At 37.7% G+C, this 19424-nt stretch overlaps 1 protein-coding gene and 1 pseudogene across 3 annotated transcripts in view; one reads left to right on the forward strand and one right to left on the reverse strand.

The window, feature by feature from the left end:
* Positions 1–19424, reverse strand: part of LOC126931509 (neuroblastoma breakpoint family member 3-like) — an 833099-nt pseudogene that overhangs the window by 164326 nt on the left and 649349 nt on the right. The gene's annotated exons all lie outside the window — the stretch shown is intronic.
* The window catches only part of GPR89A (G protein-coupled receptor 89A), a 55510-nt gene that overhangs the window by 19254 nt on the left and 16832 nt on the right, over positions 1–19424 (forward strand). For both annotated transcript variants that reach the window (XM_050750545.1, XM_050750554.1), the window contains 5 exons: positions 3942–4062; positions 4906–4986; positions 15833–15942; positions 18169–18257; positions 19158–19250. In XM_050750545.1, coding sequence (XP_050606502.1) covers positions 3942–4062; positions 4906–4986; positions 15833–15942; positions 18169–18257; positions 19158–19250 — 494 coding nt within the window. The remainder of the gene's footprint in view (positions 1–3941; positions 4063–4905; positions 4987–15832; positions 15943–18168; positions 18258–19157; positions 19251–19424) is intronic.

The raw sequence follows: 19424 nt of genomic DNA on the forward strand, positions 1-19424 counted from the left end.
GGCAAAACCCCGTCCCTACTAAAAATACAAAAATTAGCCAGGCATGGTGACGCATGCCTGTAATCCCAGCTACTCCCCGGAGGCTGGAGACACAAGAATTGCTTGAACCCAGGAGGCTGAGGTTGCAGTGAGCTGAGATCATGCCACTGCCCTGCAGCCTGGGCAACAGAACGAGACTCAAAAAAAAAATCCATAAAAGTACTTCTTGTGTGGTGCCTGAACCTTGGAATGTCTTTAGTGGGAAAGAGTCAGAGAGATTACAAAAGACTGTAAGGAATCTGTGTGAGCAGGTGGCAAAGGTGAAATGGTCTTCTGCTAGTCTCCTTATTCATCTGACTTTCCATGTATTAACTGGTAAATGGGGATAATGATGACTGACTCCTACTTCATAGAAATGCTGAGATTTAAGTAAATAGTATCTACAAAGTACTTTAAATCATAAAAAGATGTAATAAAAGGACAAAGACATCATGTTAAAAGGAATAAAGGTAAAGTGGGGAATTTGTTCATTTTTTCTTATTTAATAACCCATATTAATCCCTTGGATTTTTTTTATGTTATTGAGTGATGTTATAGTCAACAAACATTTGTTGAACACCTTCTATGTGCCAGGCAGTAAGGAAAACAAAGATCAATAAGACATGATGTCTTCTTGTAAAGGGGTTGCAAATTCAAGAGGTATATAGCAAGTAGAATCAACAGAATTTAGGTGAGGATTTCTTCGTTCATTTAGCATTACACAAATATTTATTGAGCATCTACTTTATATAAATTAAGCATTGGAAATAAACCACAAACAAAACAAACTTGGTTTCTGCCCCCCTGAAATTTACAGTCTTGTGGGTGAAACTAGACAGTAAAGAGGTAAATATATAAATAAATGATCATTGTCATCAAGGAGCAAACAGGTTGCTATGGTAGAGAAAAATGCAGATAATGTAGTATAAGTAGTTAGATCCACCCTTTCTGAGACAGTGATATTTAAGCTGAGATTTAAAGGACAAGACCAAAGGAAGACCCACCAAGAATGCACAAGAGACATCACATAAAGCCCTGAGGCAGAAAGACCTTGGTATATTCAAGGAAAGGTGAGAGATAGAATGGAGAGTAATCGTATAGTGTATAGATTTTATTATTATGGTGATTGTGTCATTTTCTAAGATAATGCAGAAGAAGAAACAAGTTGAGGGGAAAGATAATTTTAGTTTGGTATATGCTGAATTTGAGTTACCCATGCATATCCAGGTGATGTTAAATAAGCAATTGGATGTACAAATCAGGAGCTTAGGGAAAAAGTATACATGTATCAGTCCTCATAGAGATGACTCCAGGAATCTAAACAACTAGAAATCATCAACTAAATGCCATTAGGTGAAGCTGGGGAAGTTGGTGAGATCACCCAACCAAAAAACGTGTATACTGAAATGAAAGAGAGAATTCTGGTCCATACAGAGCAAGAAGTGACTGAGAAAAAGCAGTTAGAACAGTGAAAGGGTAATCCTTGAGAAATGATGTTGTGGAAGCCAAGAAGATAAAATAATTTTAAACAAAAATGATTCAGTGTCATAAAAGAGCCAATAAAACAAGGATTGGAAAATGTTGAATTTTGCAACCAGGAGAAAACTTATTACCAAAGTGTTGTCGTGGTTAAAGCCCAGACTCTGGAGCTAGACTGCACTTGAAACCTGACTCTGCCCCTTTTATCTGTGTGGCCTTGACTAAGTTACTTAACCTCTTTGTGCCTCCATTTCTTCATCTGTAAAATTAGGTTTTCAATAATATCTACCTCGTAGGATTGTTATGAGGGTTAAATGAATTAGAACATGTGAAGTGCTTAGAACAGTGCCTAGTCATAGCATGTGCTTGATGCATATTACCTATTATATTGCCATTACAATTATTAGTGAAAGTGATTTCATTCAATGTAGAAGAATGGGAAGAAAGCTGGATTGCAGTCAGTTAAGGAATGAACTGGAGGTGAAGAAAAGGTGACAATAACTATAAACTTCTCTTAAAAAGCCTGGCTATTAAGGAAGAAATAGATGGGGATTGGTAACTAGAGGTAAACTCAAAGCCAAGAACAGAATTTCTCTTAGAAAAGAGACTTGAAACTAAAGAGAAAGAACTAGCAAAGAAGGAAATATTGAATATACAAGAGAGAGGAGATAGATGATGGAACAAGACTCTGAAAGAGGTGGAAGGGATTGAATACAATCAAAAGTATGGTGACTTCTAGTTCCAAGATGGTGGCGTAGGAGCAAGCTGGCTTCACTTACCCCCATGACAGAAAACCAAAAACAAATAGCACCAAGATTATCACCAGCAATATCCCAGAACTCACATAAAAGGATGAGACAGTTCCCAGGGCCCAGAGAAAATCAGAAGCAGAAGTGGAGAAGTCAACTTTGGATGCTACTTTGTTCTGAAAGAGACAAGCTGGGAGGATGATTGCAGATGTATATTCAATGTTATAAAAGAGCCAATAAAACAAGAATTGGAAAATGTTGAATTTGGCAACCAGGAGAAAATTTATGACCATAGTGTAGAGTGAAGGTAGTTTGTAGTAGAGTGAAGGTAGTTTATGTCTAATAGCTTATGTCTTTTATAATAAGGACATTGGCAAAGGAGAAGGACAAAGGTAGGAAAAATAAAGAGTAACTGACAAAGACAATGGAGAGAGATGGCTGACCAAGGGCAAGATAAGGATTAGTCAGTAGTGTGAGAGCTCTCTTAGGACCGGAGACCATACATTTGTAATGGCTCCAAAATCAATATGCATTCTAGCAATTTTAGGCAGCAAAACATGGGCACAGGGAAGGCAGAGTGTTAGACCGATCCAGAATTGGGAATTTGTAGGATTAGTGCTTCAAAAGGAAGATTGTAGGAGATTGAGGCTCCTGGTGAGAGAATTTGAAGCCAGCAAGCCTGGAGTCCAAGCTAGGTGAAGAATGGAGAAGCAGTGCACTGACCTCTAGAACGAGTGTAGTGAAAATAAAGGAGAAAGAGAACTTGAAGACTAGGAAGGGAGGCCAGTAGTCAGAAAAGAATATTGGAATTTTCGGTTTTGAAGCTGACAGAATTCCTGAATTACAGCTCTGGCATTTGACCATAGGAGTGGATGGCTGAAGTGAATTCTATCCTAGAAATAAAAGTGAAAACCAACTAAAACCATTCTTTTTCTGCAACGCCAAACTTACTGAGTTATTCTTCAGCATTGCTTTCTCTCATTTATCCCAAATACATCAACCAGCAGTATTTATTTTCACTGTAAGTTGATTTTCAGCATTCTCAAGTGATGTGAAACAATTGATTAATTAGGATACGATTTATAATCTAACAATGATGTGTTTGCCTTTGAATTATTCATCTATAAGTGTAGCTCATTTATTAGATGAATTCTGTGTTTATTGGATGCAAAAAAGAATAAGACAAAAGCAAAAGAGTATCACCTTAGGGGAAATACATATATATCAAAGATAACTAGCACCAAGTATTTCCTGCTATTTATACTTTTCCAGCAGATTTACTTGTCTAGTTTTTTTTGCCGATGCTTTTACTAAAAGTACTTTGCTTTGTTAGCATTCATGCTACCAAAAGTAAACAGTCAATGATTGTTATTTGTAATTATTGTTGTTATTATTTTACTGTTATCACCCAATAAAAGAGATCACTCTGAAGATATGGGACAAGAGGAAAATCAGTAAACTTTTAGTATATTTATTATACTCTATTATCTATATTTATATACTATATATATTATACTCTATATACTATAGTATATTATACTCTTTATTATCATCTACACATTAATAATTAAAAGTTGGCTTGTATGAGTTAGTTATGTGTAATGGTTAATGTTTTCAGTAATGTTTCCTTTTGCAGTACAGATGAGAGCCATTTTATCTGTGTTACCTGGGATTAATGTGCCTTGATGTTTTCAGGGATCTTATCCATAGAACAGCTCATCAGCCGGGTTGGTGTGATTGGAGTGACTCTCATGGCCCTCCTTTCTGGATTTGGTGCTGTCAACTGCCCATACACTTACATGTCTTACTTCCTCAGGTAACAGAGCGCTTTGCATCCTTTCTTTTTTGCCCCATTACTTCTTGAATACATATGTCATATTATGCCACCATCTTTAAGATTATATATTAGATCTATGACACTGCCTTTTTATTTTTCTCTTTCTCTGTCCCTATGGGCATTGACCTGGAAATCTTTCTAAATAAGTCTTATCACTTGTACTGCTTGCCTTTGCTATTTGTCCTACATTCATTTATATTTTAAATGGCAAATTTCAATCTGACACTCCCCTCCCACTTTTTAAAGGCACATTTCTAGTGACCAGCAGTATAAACCAACCCCAACTTCAGCAGTTTAGTTCCTCCTAGAAGTATTAATAGAACAGTAGAAGACAATGCCAAGTTAAAAGTGTGCTTAAACATACATCCTAAATGTCACTGAGCTGAGATCACGCCACTGCACTCCAGCCTTGGTGACAGAGCAAGACTCTTTCATAAATAAATGACGAGTTGATGGGTGCAGCAAACCACCATGGCACGTGTATACCTATGTAACAAACCTGCACGTTTTACACATGTATCCCAGAACTTAAAGCATAATAAAAAATAAAATAAAAATATTTAAATATATATATATAAAAATGTCACTGGATCAAAGCTAAGAAAAACTGTAAGAGAGCTGGGTAAATTCCATTTCCCTGAGATGCCAGAGGATTAGCTGTAAGAAATGAGAGCAAAAGCATTTTAGTTTATTATGGTTATTTTACTATTTTCTAGAAAAAAGTAGTGGGCAAAGTTAAAGTCTGTGTATCTCTCCAGATACAGTATCATGCCCAAGAGTGGGATCCCAAAACATTTCGCTAGCAGTTTGTGCTTTTTGTAGGAACGTGACTGACACAGATATTCTAGCCCTGGAAAGGCGACTGCTCCAAACCATGGATATGATCATAAGCAAAAAGAAAAGGTAAGATATCAACACTGTAAAACATCTGGACTCTGTTACAATTTCTCAACAAGAAAATTTGACTATGAATTGGTGCTGGCAGGGAATTTTATCTTATTCATTTTTATTATAAGGTAAAGTACTATCAAAGATTTAGTGTTGGCCGGACACAGTGGCTCACACCTGTGATCCCAGCACTTTGGGAGGCCAAGACGGAGGATCACTTGAGCCCAGAAGTTCAAGATTAGCCTGGGTAACATAGTGAGACACCATCCCTTTAAAATTTAACAATAATAATAAAATTAAAAATATAAAAAGGTTTTTTAAAAAGATTGTGTTTTGTGTGAAAGAAAATTCTCAAATTCAATCTCATTTCTTGAATTTAGATCATTCTTCTTAGATAAATTAGAATTTTTTAAATTTTTTAAATTGTAAATTGACAAATTATAGTTGTGTATATTTGTGGCATACAAAGCGGAATAATTAAATCAAGCTAATTAACATATCCGTTCACATGCTTATTTTTTTGTGGTGAAAACATTTGAAATTTACTCTTACTGATTTTGAAATGTACAATACTTTATTATTTATTATATTCATCATGCTGTACAGTATGTCGCAAAGAAAAAAACCCTTATTCCTCCTGTCTAACTGAAGCTTTGTACCCTTTGGCCATTGTCTCTCCATTCCTCCCACCCATCCAGCCTCTGGTAACCATCATTCTACCCTCTGCTTCTGTTGAGTTCATTGTTTTCGATTCCACATATAAGTGAGAACATGCAGTATTTGTCTTTCTGTGTCCAACTCATTTTGCTTAGCATGGTGTTCTCCACTAACAAATTAAAGAATTTCCTTCCTTAAGACTGAATACTATTCTGTTGTCTATATATGCCATATTTTCTTTATCCATTTTTCTGTTGATGGACATATAGATTGATACCATAACTTGGCTATTGTAAATAATACTGCAGTGAACATGGGTGTACATATATCTCTTTGACATTTTACTAATTTCATATCTTTTGGGTAAATACTCAGAAGTGGGATTGCTGGATCATACAGCAATTCCATTTTCAGTTTTTGTAGGAACCTCCACAATGTTTTCCATAGTGGTTGTGCTAATTTACATTTCCACTAACAATGTAATAAGGGTTCCCTTTTCTCAGTGTCCACACCAGCATTCTTTATCTTTTGCCCCTTTGATAATAGTCATTCTGACAGGTACGAGGTGATATCTCATTGTGTCTTAGTTTGCAGTTCCTTAATGGCTAGTATGTTAAACATTATTTGATATATCTATTGGTCATGTGTATGCCTTCTTTTGAGAAATGTCTATTCCGGTTCCTTGCCCATTTAAAAATCAGGTTATTTGTTTTCTTTCTATAGAGTTGTTTGAGGTCCTTATGTATTTTGTATACCAACCCCTTATCAGACATATGGCTTGCAGATATTTTCTTCCAGTCCGTAGGTTGTGTCTTCACTCTGCTAATTGTTTTCTTTGTTGCGCAGAAGCTTTTTATTTTGATGTAATCCCGTTTGTCTATTTTTGCTTTAATTGCCTGCACTTTGGGGATTAAATCTAAAAAGTTATTGTTCAGAGCAATTTGTGTAGTTTTTCCCCTATTTTCTTCTAGTAGTTTTACAGTTTCCCGGCTTAAGTGTTTAGTCCATTTTGAGTTAATTTTTATATATTGAGTGAGATAAGGGTCCAATTTCATTCTTCTGCAGATGGATATTCAGTTTTCCCAACACCGTTTAGTGAAAAGACTATCCTTTTCCCAGTGTGTACATGTGGCACCCTTGTCAAAAATCAATTGACCATACATGTGTGGGTTTATTTCTGGGTTCTCTATTCTGTTCCCTTAGTCAATGAGTCTGTGCTTATGCTCGTATCATGCTGTTTTAATTACTATTGCTTTGTAGTGTAATTTGAAATAAGGTAGTATGATGCCTCCAGCTTTGTTCTTTTGTTCATGATTGCCTTGGCAATTCGGTTTTTTCTGGTTCCATATGCATTTTAGGATTATTTTTTCTATTTCTATGAAAAGTGACATTGGAATTTTGATAGAGAGGGATTACATTAAATCTACAGATTGCTTTAGGTACTATGGACATTTTAACAATACTGATGTTCAACGAACATTCCAAAAATGAACCATCCCACTTAAAATAGCTACAAGAAAAAATACTTAGGAATAAATTTAACCAAGGAGGAAGAAAGACCTGGACACTGAAAACTATACAACATTAATAGAAGAAATTGTAGAAGACACAAATAATGGAAAGATAGTCCGTGCTCATGGACTGGTATGTAACTTTTGTATTCGAAGAATGGAATATTGTCTATTGTCCTGAATTTTTTTTTTTTTTAAAGACAGAGTCTCTCTCTGTTGCCCAGGCTGGAGTGCAGTGATGTGATTTCAGCTCACTGCAGCCTCCACCTCCCAGGTTCAAGCAGTTCTCCTGCCTCAGCCTCCCGAGTAGCTGGGATTATAGGCGTGCCACCATACCCAGCTAATTTTTGCATTTTTAGTAGAGACGGGGTTTCACCATGTTGGACCAGACTGATCTCAAACTCTTGACCTCAAGTGATCCACCCGCCTTATCCTCCCAAAGTGCTGGGATTACAGGCGTGAGTCACCACGCCCAGCCTTATTGCCCTGAATTTTTTCTACCTGGGAGGCTGAGGCAGGAGAATTGCTTGAAACTGGGAGGCAGAGGTTGCAGTGAGCCAAGACTGCACCACTGCACTGCAGCCTGGGGGACAGAACGAGACTCTGTCTAAAAAAAAAAGTGAAGTTGTGACCCATGTCAAGTGTGGATGTATACTTTTAAGCCATTTCATACTAATACTGCTAAGGAATTGACTCTGATCTGTACATACTATAGCCCATTTCCCCTATAATGCATTGTCTGGTCAGGATCAGGAATGGTTTGTGGTCCGACAGTAGGTTTTATTAATTTGAGTGGCTCACAGAAGAATCAGCCTCCCAACATGACCCCATTAGCACAGTCCTTTAGCCAGTGGAACTTACAGGGCAGATAGACAGCTAATGTGACAACACTGGGGCCCTTAGGATTCATACAGTGCCCTTGCCATTTACCACAATATAGAAAAACTATTTTTGTTGTTTGCAAGTGGTTTTACAAAATAAAAATTTTTTTATTAAAAAAGAAAAACTGTTTTTGCAAACAGTCGTAGTTGGGGAACAGTAGTGACCAGAAAACCATCTTTTAGCTTAACAGTAGAGGGCCATAGTGAGATGACATACAAGAAAAGTAACATTTGTTATGTACAAAAAAGTTAATGGTTTAAAGTGGGAGAAGGAAAGAGGCATATGTCTTCCCGTTTGGAACAGTGGAGGAAAAAATGTTAACCTCTACCTTGAATTAGTTTTTCTAGGATCTCTTTGAAATTTTGTAGGGATTGGGGAAGAAACATATTCACTAGTGAAATTTCAGCACCAGCCACACCCACTCTCAAATGATAATAGAGGAAACTTCCGGAAATGACAGTGGAAAGAATTTAAGCCATTCCTTCTACAGAAAATCATAAAAACTGGAAAAAATGTTAAAAGCAAGTATTTGAAGTCACTGGAAAATGAACAGAGGCAGGTAGAAATTTGAGAAGAGCATCAGGTAACTATTGCAAGTTTATGGCTTTCTTGCCTGGAAGTGCTCCTCAGCCACCACCCACCCTCCCAGCACCCACTCAAGCGTGCAGATTGATAAGAGTTTAAATCAGCTGAGTAACTGAAAATTTAAAGGGGAAATTTTGGAAATGAGGGAAATGCAGAAGGACTAAGATCCAAAAATCTCAGTATAAACCCTTCCCAAATCCCTGTGTCATCATTAAATAATGTATTTCCACAGTAAACACCGAAGAGCCTGAGGGAAAATAGGCAGAAACTGGAAGAGAGTCTACCCTTGATATACTGAACTTCTTAGTGTGATTTGCAAGGTTACTGTGCCTTTGATTGAGTGCATTTTCTGAGCTATGTGCAGGTTGAACACACAGCTTGGATAACAGAAAGTAAAAGCCTTACTGGCTTGAGGTGTCAGAGGGTAGAACTCAGGACTGGCAAAGCAATTGAAAATTTAGGAGAGATCCCTAGAAGCAAAAGATCCACAGAGAGGATAAGCCCTAAAATACGACTATAGAATCTGTCCAGACTACCACTACCCTACACAAGCTCAAGCTCAGTGGAGACTGTCAGGGAGATAGGCTAAAAAAGGAGAAGCTAGAAACCAGGAAACTGAGCAGAAACATTAGCTGCTGCAGGTATGACAGATTTCACAGTTTGAGTCTAAGTAAATTAACTGCTTACTAGTACCAAAAAATTAACAGTTCTCAGAAAAACAAAACAGATTCCAAAGTCACTACAACATATTACCTTCAACTAAAACTTGCTAGACATGTAAAGAAACAAGACTATATAACCAATGTTCAAGATAAAAAGCAGCCAATAGACACTAACTCCAAGTGGATCCAGATTATAGATTTAACAAAGACTTGAAAGTAACCATTACAAATATATTCAAAAAAGTGAAGGAAAGCGTGATACAAGTGAAAAGAGAATCCCAACAGAGAAATGGAAACTTTTAAAAAACAACAAAATAGAAATCCAAAGACTGAGAACTATAGTAACTGAAATAAAAATTTTACTAGGCGGGCTTAACAGGAGAATTGAGATGACAGAAGAATCAGATCAATAAAAATTCAGACTGGGCATGGTGGCTCATACCTGTAATCCCAGCACTTTGGGAGGCCTAGGTGGGTGGATCACCTGAGATTAGGAGTTCGAGACCAGCCTGGCCAACATAGTGAAATGCTGTCTTTACCAAAAATACAAAAATTAGCTGGGCATGGTGGCACGTGCCTGTAGTCACAGCTACTTGGGAAACTGAGGCAGGAGAATCTCTTGAACCCAGGAGGCAGAGGTTGTAGTAAGCCAAGATCAAGCCACTGCACTCCAGCTTGGGCGACAGAGCAAGACTCTGTCTCAAAACATAAAATAAAAAATGAGATAGATTAATAGAAATTATTTAATCTGAAGAATAGAGAGATAAAAGATTGAAGAAAAATGGCCCTGTAATCCCAGCACTTTGGCAGGCCAAGGCAGGCGGATCACTTGAGGTCTGGCCAACATGGTGAAACCCCGTCTGTACCAAAAATTTAAAAATTAGCTGAGCGTGGTGGTAGGAGCCTATAGTCCCAGCTACTCAGGAGGCAGAGGCAGGAGAATGGCTTGAACCTGGGAGGCGGAAGTTGTAGTGAGCTGCAATCTCACTACTGCACCCCACCCCAGGTGACAGAGTGAGACTCTGTCTCAAAAAGAAGAAAAAACAAATTTTTTTTAAAAAAAGATTGAAGAAAAATGAACAAAAGTCTCAGTAGGAGACAATATCAAGCAGTCCAACATTCTTGTGGTCGGAGTTCTAGAAGAAAAGGAAAGGGGCAGAAAAAGTATTTAAAGAAATACCAGCCCAAAACATAAGAAAACTACACCTACGTGTATATATAGTGAAACTGCTAAAAGATAAAAGTAAAGAGAAAATCTTGAAAGCAGCAATGGAAAACAAAAGTAATGGTTATTCAGCAACATTGTAGAATATAAAATAAACATACAAAAATCAATTGTAGTCAGGAGCAGTGGTGCATGCGCCTGACCAGCTACTCAAGAGGCTAAAGCGAGAGAATTGTTTGAGCCCAGGAGTTTGAATGCAGCCTGAGAGCAATATAACAAGACCCCATCTTGAAAATCAAATTTTTTTAAATCAGTTGTCTTTCTATAAGCTAGCAATGGACATGTGGACATCAAATGTTTAAATACACTACTTACAATCACTCACAAAATGAAATACCTAGGTAGAAGTCTAACAAAACATGTATACAGGACTCGTTTGCTGAAAATTATAAAACTAATGAAAAAAATAAAAGAAGATACAAATAAATAGGCATACCATGTTAATAGATTGAGAGACTCAACATAGTAATGATGTTAATTCTCCCCAAATTGATATACAAATTTAATGTTATTCATTTCAAAATCCCAGCAAGATTTATTTGTAGATATACACAAAACTATTCTAAAATTTGTACAGAAAGGCAAAATAACTAGAATAGTTAATACAATTTTTAAAACAATATGAGAGGAATTTGTCTACCTGATCTTAAAACATATTATATAGCTACCATAATCAAGACTGTGGTACTGGTAAACATAGATCAGTGGAACAGAAAAGAGAACCCAGAAATACACATGGCCAGGCACAGTGGCTCACGCCTGTAATCCCAACACTTTGGGAGGCTGAGGCAGGTAGATCACCTGAGGTCAGGAGTTTGAGACCAGCCTGACCAATATGGCGAAACCCCATCTCTACTAAAAATACAAAATATAGCTGGACATGGTGGCATGCGCCTGTGGTCCCAGCTTCTTGGGAGGTTGACACAGGAAAATTGCTTGAATCCAGGAGGTGGAGGTTGCAGTGAGCTGAGATTGCTCCACTGCCCTCCAGCCTGGGCAACAGAGAAAAAAAAAAAAAAAAAAAAAAAAAGAAAGAAATACACAAATACACCCAGCTAATTTTTGACAGAGATGCAAAAGCAGTTCAGTGGAAGAAAGATGGCCTTTCACCAAATGGTGCTAGAGCAGTTAGGCATCCATAGGTTAAAAAAATGAATCTAAATCTAAGTCTTACACTTTATATAAAATTAAAACAGGGCACAGTGGCTCACGCTTGTAATCCCAGCACTTTGGGAGGCCAAGGCAGACGGATCACTTAAGGTCAGGAGTTCAAGACTAGCCTGGCGAACATGGTGAAACCCCCTCTCTACTAAAAATACAAAAAATTAGCCAGGTGTGGTAGCGGGCGCCTGTAATCCCAGCTACTGGGGAGGCTGAGGCACAAGAATTGTTTGAACCCTGGAGGTGGAGGTTGCAGTGAGCCGAAATCTACCATTGCCCTCCAGCCTGGGTGACAGAGCGAGACGCCATCTCAAAAATAAAAATAAATAAAAAATAAAACAGATAATAGACTAAAATGTAAAACTATAAAACTTTCGGGAAAAAAAAAAAAAAACAGGAGAGAATCTTTGGAATCAAGGGCTAAGCAAAAAGTTATTTACTTGATACCAAAAGTAAAATCCATAAAAGGAAAAATTGATAAATTGGGCTCCATCAAAATTTAACACTTTTGCTCTGTAAAAGACGGTTAAGGCCGGGTGCGGTGGCTGACACCTATAATCCCAGCACTTTGGGAAGCCAGGGCGGCTGGATCACAAGGTCAGGAGTTTGAGACCAGCCTGGCCAAGATGATGAAACCCCTATCTCTATAAAAATAAAAAAATTTACCAGGCATGGTGGCGGGCGCCTACAATCCCAGCTACTTGGGAGGCTGAGACAAGAGAATGGCTTGAACGCGGGAGGCGGAGGTTGCAGTGAGCCAAGATGGAGCCACTGCACTTTAGCCTGGGCAACAGAGCAAGACTCCTTCTCAAAAAAAAAAAAAGACTGTTAAGAGCATGAAAAGATAAGCTACCACTGGGAGAAAATATTTGCAAGCCACTTATTTGAGAAAGCACTAGTATCTAGAATAAAAAACATTCAAAGCTTACATTAAAAAAAAAAAGCAGTGCAGTTAGAAAATAAGCAAAAATGATGAACGTTTTATTGTAGAGGATACACAAATGGCACATAACCGCATGAAAAGGTATTCAACGTTGTTAGCCATTATGGATTCAGTGTTGTTAGCCATTATGGATATGCCATTAAAACCACATTGAGATATCACTACACACCTGTCAGAATGGCTAAAATAAAAATTAGTGACAACACCAAATACTAATAAGAATGCAGAGCAACTGGATCACTCACACATTGCTGGCATCCATGTAGAATGGTACAGTCCCTCTGGAACACATTTTAGTTCTTTCTTTAAAAGCTAAACATGCAGTTACCACACCCTAACAATTGTACTCCAGGGCATTCATCCAGAGAAATGAAGATTTATGTTCACACAAAAAACTGTACTTGAATGTTTATAGCAGCTTTATTCATAGTAGCTCCAAAACTGGAAACAAATGAGATATTCTTCACTGGTTGAATGGTTAAACAAACTGTGGTACATTCATGCCATGGAATACTACTTAGCAGGAAAAATGAACAAGCTATTGATACACGCAAGAACCTGGATAAATCTCTAGAAAATTACGCTGAGTGAAAAAAGAATCCCCAAATAATATATACTGTATGATTCTAGTTATATATACATTTTTGAAATGACAAAATGGCAGAAATGGAGAACAGATTCATGGTTGCCGGAGTTAAGGAATTGGAGGTGGGAGGGAGATAAGCTGTATAGGTGCAGCCTGAAGGATCCTTGTAGTGATGGAAATGTCCTGTATTGTGACTCTATCAGTGTCAGTATCCTGGTTGTACTAGAGCTTTGCAAGATGTTTCAGTTGAGGAAATCTGGGTAAAGGGTACATGGAATCTCTGTGTTTTTTCTCAAAACCACATTATGAATCTACAATTATTTCAAAAGTTTAACTAAAAAAAAAAAAAAAAATAATGGCTGACTTCCTACTAGAAACAGCAGAGACCAGAAAATAGTTGACTGATATTTAAACCACAATAGACATTTTTTAGCTGCTTCTTTGTACACTACCACCAAACCTCAGCCTAGTGTATATGTTTTTCCATATTAGGAACTTTTAAATGACGCTGGGCTAATAACAAATAGATAATTTCTTGTAGCTACCCTCGTTATAAAGATTCAATAGCGATGGTGATAGTAAAGAAAAGTTGAAGATGAAGGTAATCTAATTCTATAGTACCTCATATTGTTGGGGGTTTTTTAATTCCTTTTCACATTTCAGAAGGTTTAATATTGTTACCTTCTTAAATATATGACATTTCTTTTTCATCTACCATTCATTTGATAAGAGCAAAATTGGTTTAGAATTAATAGATTCTTGATACAATTGAAAGTAAAAATGAATTGCTTAAAACAAGGCCATGCTTGTCTATGTGCCTCTAACTTTCACTTCTAGTGATTACACTTCTTTGCCTATTATGAGACCACAGCACAGTGTCAGTCACCTTTACGTACTCAGTCGATTCCACTCCACAGCCAGTCATTAGTGTTTGTTGCATTGTAGACACTGAAAATAAGAACAATAGAAATGAGCTCTGTGCTTTCTCTCTCACAACTGCCTCCTTTAATCCTGCATGTTAAGCTGAAATGAACTATTAAATGAGTGGAATAAAACTCTTGCTTTCTTTATGTATGTGTTCTAGCTTTTTCAACTATGAAAATATAAAAACCTAGAATTACTGAGCGTTTATCTTACAAGTCAGAATCTTCCTAGGTCTGAGCCTCTTCTTGGTTGTTTATTACATCTTCCCAAAATGGTGAGTGATAGTAGATGTGTAGTTAGAAGAAAGGCAGAAAGAGCTAAAAGAGCTGTGTTTCATTCACTCAGTATCCAGGCAAAGGTCATTTTCAAAAGGAAACAGTTAGATCAACATGGCTGACATTATTTCTTGTTAATATCATTTTAGCTAATGACTCAAAGAATTTCACCCATAGAAATACCATTTGATCTTTGGTACCATTGGTACTGTTTGTATTAGTCACAGGCATAAATACCAACGCTGCTTCTTGCTCTTCACCATTTTTATCTTTTGCCTCCCAAAAATACCCACCTTGAGTTACATTTTTCTTTGGTCCTGCTACTCTATTTTTATTAGACTCATCCTAGTTCATTTTATGCCTGTAGGCCTTGGCCCATTAAACCCTTTAAATAATCGATTATGTACAAATGATCTTTTTTCTGATCCTCACTAGGACCCTGTTAATACCTTTGTGGTGGGTTGGGACATGCCAGCAGCTACCACTGTGCTAGTCGGTCCTCCACAGACTGAGAGGACAAAGAGTGATATGTTTCCTGTTGATTTATTCAGCTGTAGGACAGATTACAGAAGGTGAGGGTATTGGACTTAGAGACTAATGTTTTAGACGGGGACAGGTTTATGCAACTTTGCTATTTTTTTTTTCCTTTTGTCTGCCTTTGAAAAAGAAGGAAGAAAGCATGTATTTCGTTTCTAACTCTGTATTTGGTCCTTTAGTTAGGTATGTTAGCTGGGTTTTTTTTTATTTTTTGTTTTTTGTTTTTGAGATGGAGTCTCACTCTGTCACCCGGGCTGGAGTGCAGTGGCGTGATCTCAGCTCACTGCAACCTCTGCCTCCTAGAGTCACGCAGTTCTCCTGCCTCAGCCTCGCAAGTAGCTGGGATTACAGACATGGGTCACCAAGCCCAGCTAATTTTTGTATTTTTAGTAGAGACGGGGTTTCACCATGTTGCCCATGCTGGTCGTGAACTCCCAACCTCAGGTGATCCACCTGCCTCAGCCTCCCAAAGTGCTGGGATTACAGGTGTGAGCCACCACGCCCGGCCAGGTATGTTAGCTGTTTTATTTTGTCTTTAAATGGTAACTGTAGTAATTAAACTATGTATAACACGTTGTAGTTGACAACATTAATTCATATATATTATCTCATTTATCTTCACAACCATCCAGAGATGAGGAGATGAAAACTCTTAAGACCTCCCAGCTTCCAAGTGGCAGAGCCAGTCCTCAAATTTATTGCCTAACCCAAATTCTGTTCTTCACCCAGGCCACATTGCTTCCACATAGTTTCCCTTCAGTTGTAAGTAGTGCAAAAGTAGGACTCCAGAATCAATATCCTTCCAGAAACAGCTCAGTACATGAGAGGCAGTTGTGAGACTGGAAAGTAGATGGGACTAGACTGTGAGGGTCCATGCTTCCTTGCTGAGGCTTTATATTTTCTTTCATTTCAGGATGGCAATGGCACGGAGAACAATGTTCCAGAAAGGGGAAGTGCATAACAAACCATCAGGTTTCTGGGGAATGATAAAAAGTGTTACCACTTCAGCACCAGGAAGTGAAAGTATCCTTTGTCTCTCTGCTTGATTCTTTTTCTCAACTGTGGACCAAGAGCAAAAGAAAAAAGTGGTATTGGGATAGTCCCTTCTAAGGTACCTGACTACATCAGAGTCCAAACTCCTAAGAGCTACTAGGCTTAGGAAATACCATGTGTACAGTCATCTTTCCAACACCCGCACAAGATCATAAAATCATTGTCTTTGAGCTGAAGCAATCCTAAAAAGTCAGTCTTTCCATTTCACAGATGAGAAAATAGACCCAGAGAGGTTAAGTCACACAGTGGTTTGTGGCAAAGCTAGAAATGTAACTGTGATCTCCTCTTCATAGTTCTTTCCACTACACTATTACATTTCTCAACTCTGAAAAACCACCATAAAGCATAATGGCTACCTAAAATAAATGGCTTGTATATGGGATGGTAAAGGCCCATTTCTAAAGTAATTAGTATTCCTAAACAATTTTTAAGTAGCTCTGCTTCTCCAGCGACATTTCGGTTTAAAGAATCAAGGAGAGGCTGGCACAGTGGCTCACCCCTGTAATCCCAGCACTTTGCAAGACTGAGGTGGGCAGATTACTTGAACCCAGGAGTTCAAGACGAGCCTGGGCAACATGGCAAAACCTCATCTCTACAAAATATGCAAAAATTAGCCAGGCCTAGTGGCATGTGCCTGTAGTCCCAGCTACTACAGGAGGCTGAGGTGGCAGGATTGTTTGAACTTAGGAGGCTGAGGTAGCAGTGAGCCCAGATCACACCACTGTACTCCTGCCTGGGCAACAGAGCTAGACCCTGTCTTAAACTAAGAAAGAATAAAGGAGATTTGATTAATAGATTAATAAATTGTTCTTCCTGACTGGTTATGATGTTGAACTACTTCCCAAATTATGTAACCAAATTCCTGTGTGGCTCTGGCACTATTAGGTCAAAACTTTGGGGAACTAAACATGAGATAGCATACTCGTGTTTCCTTCTCTGTCCCAGGGAAATACAGTTTCCCTTTTGCCTCAATTACAGAAAGATGTCTATTCTTGCTACAAATTATGATTTATGTCCTGGTGTCAAATGAAGATAAGATCAAAGAAAGGCAAGGTGATTGTGGAAGAGAAAGAAAAAAGGATTAATTTAGATTTATTTAATCAAGAAACATTTATTTTGTATCTCCTATTTCCAGGCCGAGTGCTAAGTAATAAAATGATGACTAGAGTACAGCCTTTCTCCTCAAGGAGCTTACCCTCTAATCATGGGAGAGACAGACATGTAACTAGTTAAACCATATTGTTTGGTGGCCTGAACCATGCCTGTAGTAGCCTCGATTCAAGAAGGAACTGAAGGGCACTTACTGATTTGGGTAATAGTGGGAAAAATCTGAGAGGAGAGAGTGTTTGGATTGAAGTATGTGCTTCTATTTTAGAAGGGGCTATATTTACTGTATTTATTACTTAAAAGTTTATAAAAGCCAATAACAGGTTTGAACTGTGTTAGTGATGAGTCAACAAACATATCAGGATTATTTAACCTCCCTGAGTCCCTGTTCTCTAAATGGGAGAATAATAACTCTACCTGATTTAGTTATTGGAAAATAACATAGTGTAATGGAAAGAGCAGGCTTTGGAGGAAAAGAGGATCTGACTTTGCATCTCTGTCAATTAATCGTGTGACTTTGAGCAAGTTATTTAACTCTCTGAGCTTCACTTTCCTTATGTGCAAAATGGATAACACCATGGGATAAGACAATCCCATGAAGATAAGATATAAAAGAAGATAATGTTTGGAAAGAAGGTAATGTCTGTAAATCCTAGCCTATATTAGAACACAGTAAAGTATTAGTTCCCTTTTCTAACATTATAGTTATTCAGATAATATAGGACACAACTATGCTTTATTAGAGGTGTTATTATTATGTAACTATTTACAATCTTGAACATTACATTTGACTTAATCTAACTAGATAAATCAAAAAACAAATGAAACCATCTGTTTGAGCCGCTTGACTTAAGAGAAACTGAGTGGTAATTGTTTGGTGGTGATGCTCTTGATGGAGACGCTTTTACACACCTGCGTCAGAGGTTGGGAAAGTTGCTCTGAAGTAGCACTGCTGGCTGTGAAACAGGAAATTGAGAATACAGGCAATTCCTGGAATCCACTATAGGAAAAACCAAAAGTATATGCTTTCTCATTGCCATTTCTTGAAATTCCTATGTGATTTAAACCTTGATGCCCATTCTGTATCAGATCTTACTCTTATTCAACAGGAAGTGGATGCTTTGGAAGAACTAAGCAGGCAGCTTTTTCTGGAAACAGCTGATCTGTATGCTACCAAGGTACAGAGCAAGGAAACTGAAGTGTGGTTTTTACCATGTTGATTAAAGAGAGAACAAGACTAAATGGCTTTTTAGGTTTCTCTGTGGCCAAGCAAGAGATACCTCACAGCTTCAATATCAGCCAGGAAGCATTAGGGATAAGGGATCTTCACTCTTCATGAAATTGCTCCTATCACTAGCAAAATCCTTAATGGAACACTCTCAATAGTAGCAGTTGGTGGGATAGTCAGAAGAGGCTTTTCAACATTTAGGAAGGTGGCACGTACCACCTCCTACTAACCTGGGGTAAAGATGGTAGCTACTTTTATTCCTTTATAAGTTAGTGATATTTTAAAAGCAGTAGACACCTATCTGCCATGGATGGCCTAGCCCTGTTTTAAAGGATCCAGATCAGTAAGTGTCGAAACTGCAAGAAGTAACTTTCCTATGTACACCTAAAATAAAATATAATTTAAATATGCAAAATCTGTTAGTGAAGATTGCAAACTTTTAGTTCTTTTTTAGGATAACTTTACCGGAGTAACCTTATAGGATAGAAGTTAACATAGGCTTTGGAAACATAGACCTGAGCCTACTCACCAGCTGTATGACTTTGAGCAAGTTATTGAACCTCTCAAAGCCTCAATTTTCTCATCTGTAAAATTAAGATAATAGAACATATCTCACAAGAGTTGTATGAAGATTAAGTGGATAATGCATGTAAGATGTTTATTCCAGTCTCTGGCTAAAAGTAAGCATTCAACAAGTGTTGGCCATAACTACTATTATTAGTTTAATATTATTACAGTGTATGGTTTTTTTTACTTAGCCTGAGCAGTGATTCATAGAGGGAAGAATACTTGTGTTGAATATAAATTTATATTTTGCTGAGAACCATGTTTTGTGTTTGTTTTCCCCCAGGAGAGAATAGAATACTCCAAAACTTTCAAGGGGAAATACTTTAATTTTCTTGGTTACTTTTTCTCTATTTACTGTGTTTGGAAAATTTTCATGGTAAGTGTGTTATTTTTAATTGTCAGAATTTAGATGTTTTTTCCTAGTAATGGCAGGGAGATAAGAGTGGATTTGACTGATATATTGAACTAAATTCCAAATGTGATTGAGTCAGCAGAGAGCATGATCTTTCACATCTCTGGGCTTCATTTGTTATCCTCTCTCCTTTTTAGA

This window comes from Macaca thibetana, chromosome 1 (assembly GCF_024542745.1).
Source record: "Macaca thibetana thibetana isolate TM-01 chromosome 1, ASM2454274v1, whole genome shotgun sequence".
In the NCBI taxonomy this organism is placed as follows: Eukaryota; Metazoa; Chordata; class Mammalia; order Primates; family Cercopithecidae; genus Macaca; species Macaca thibetana.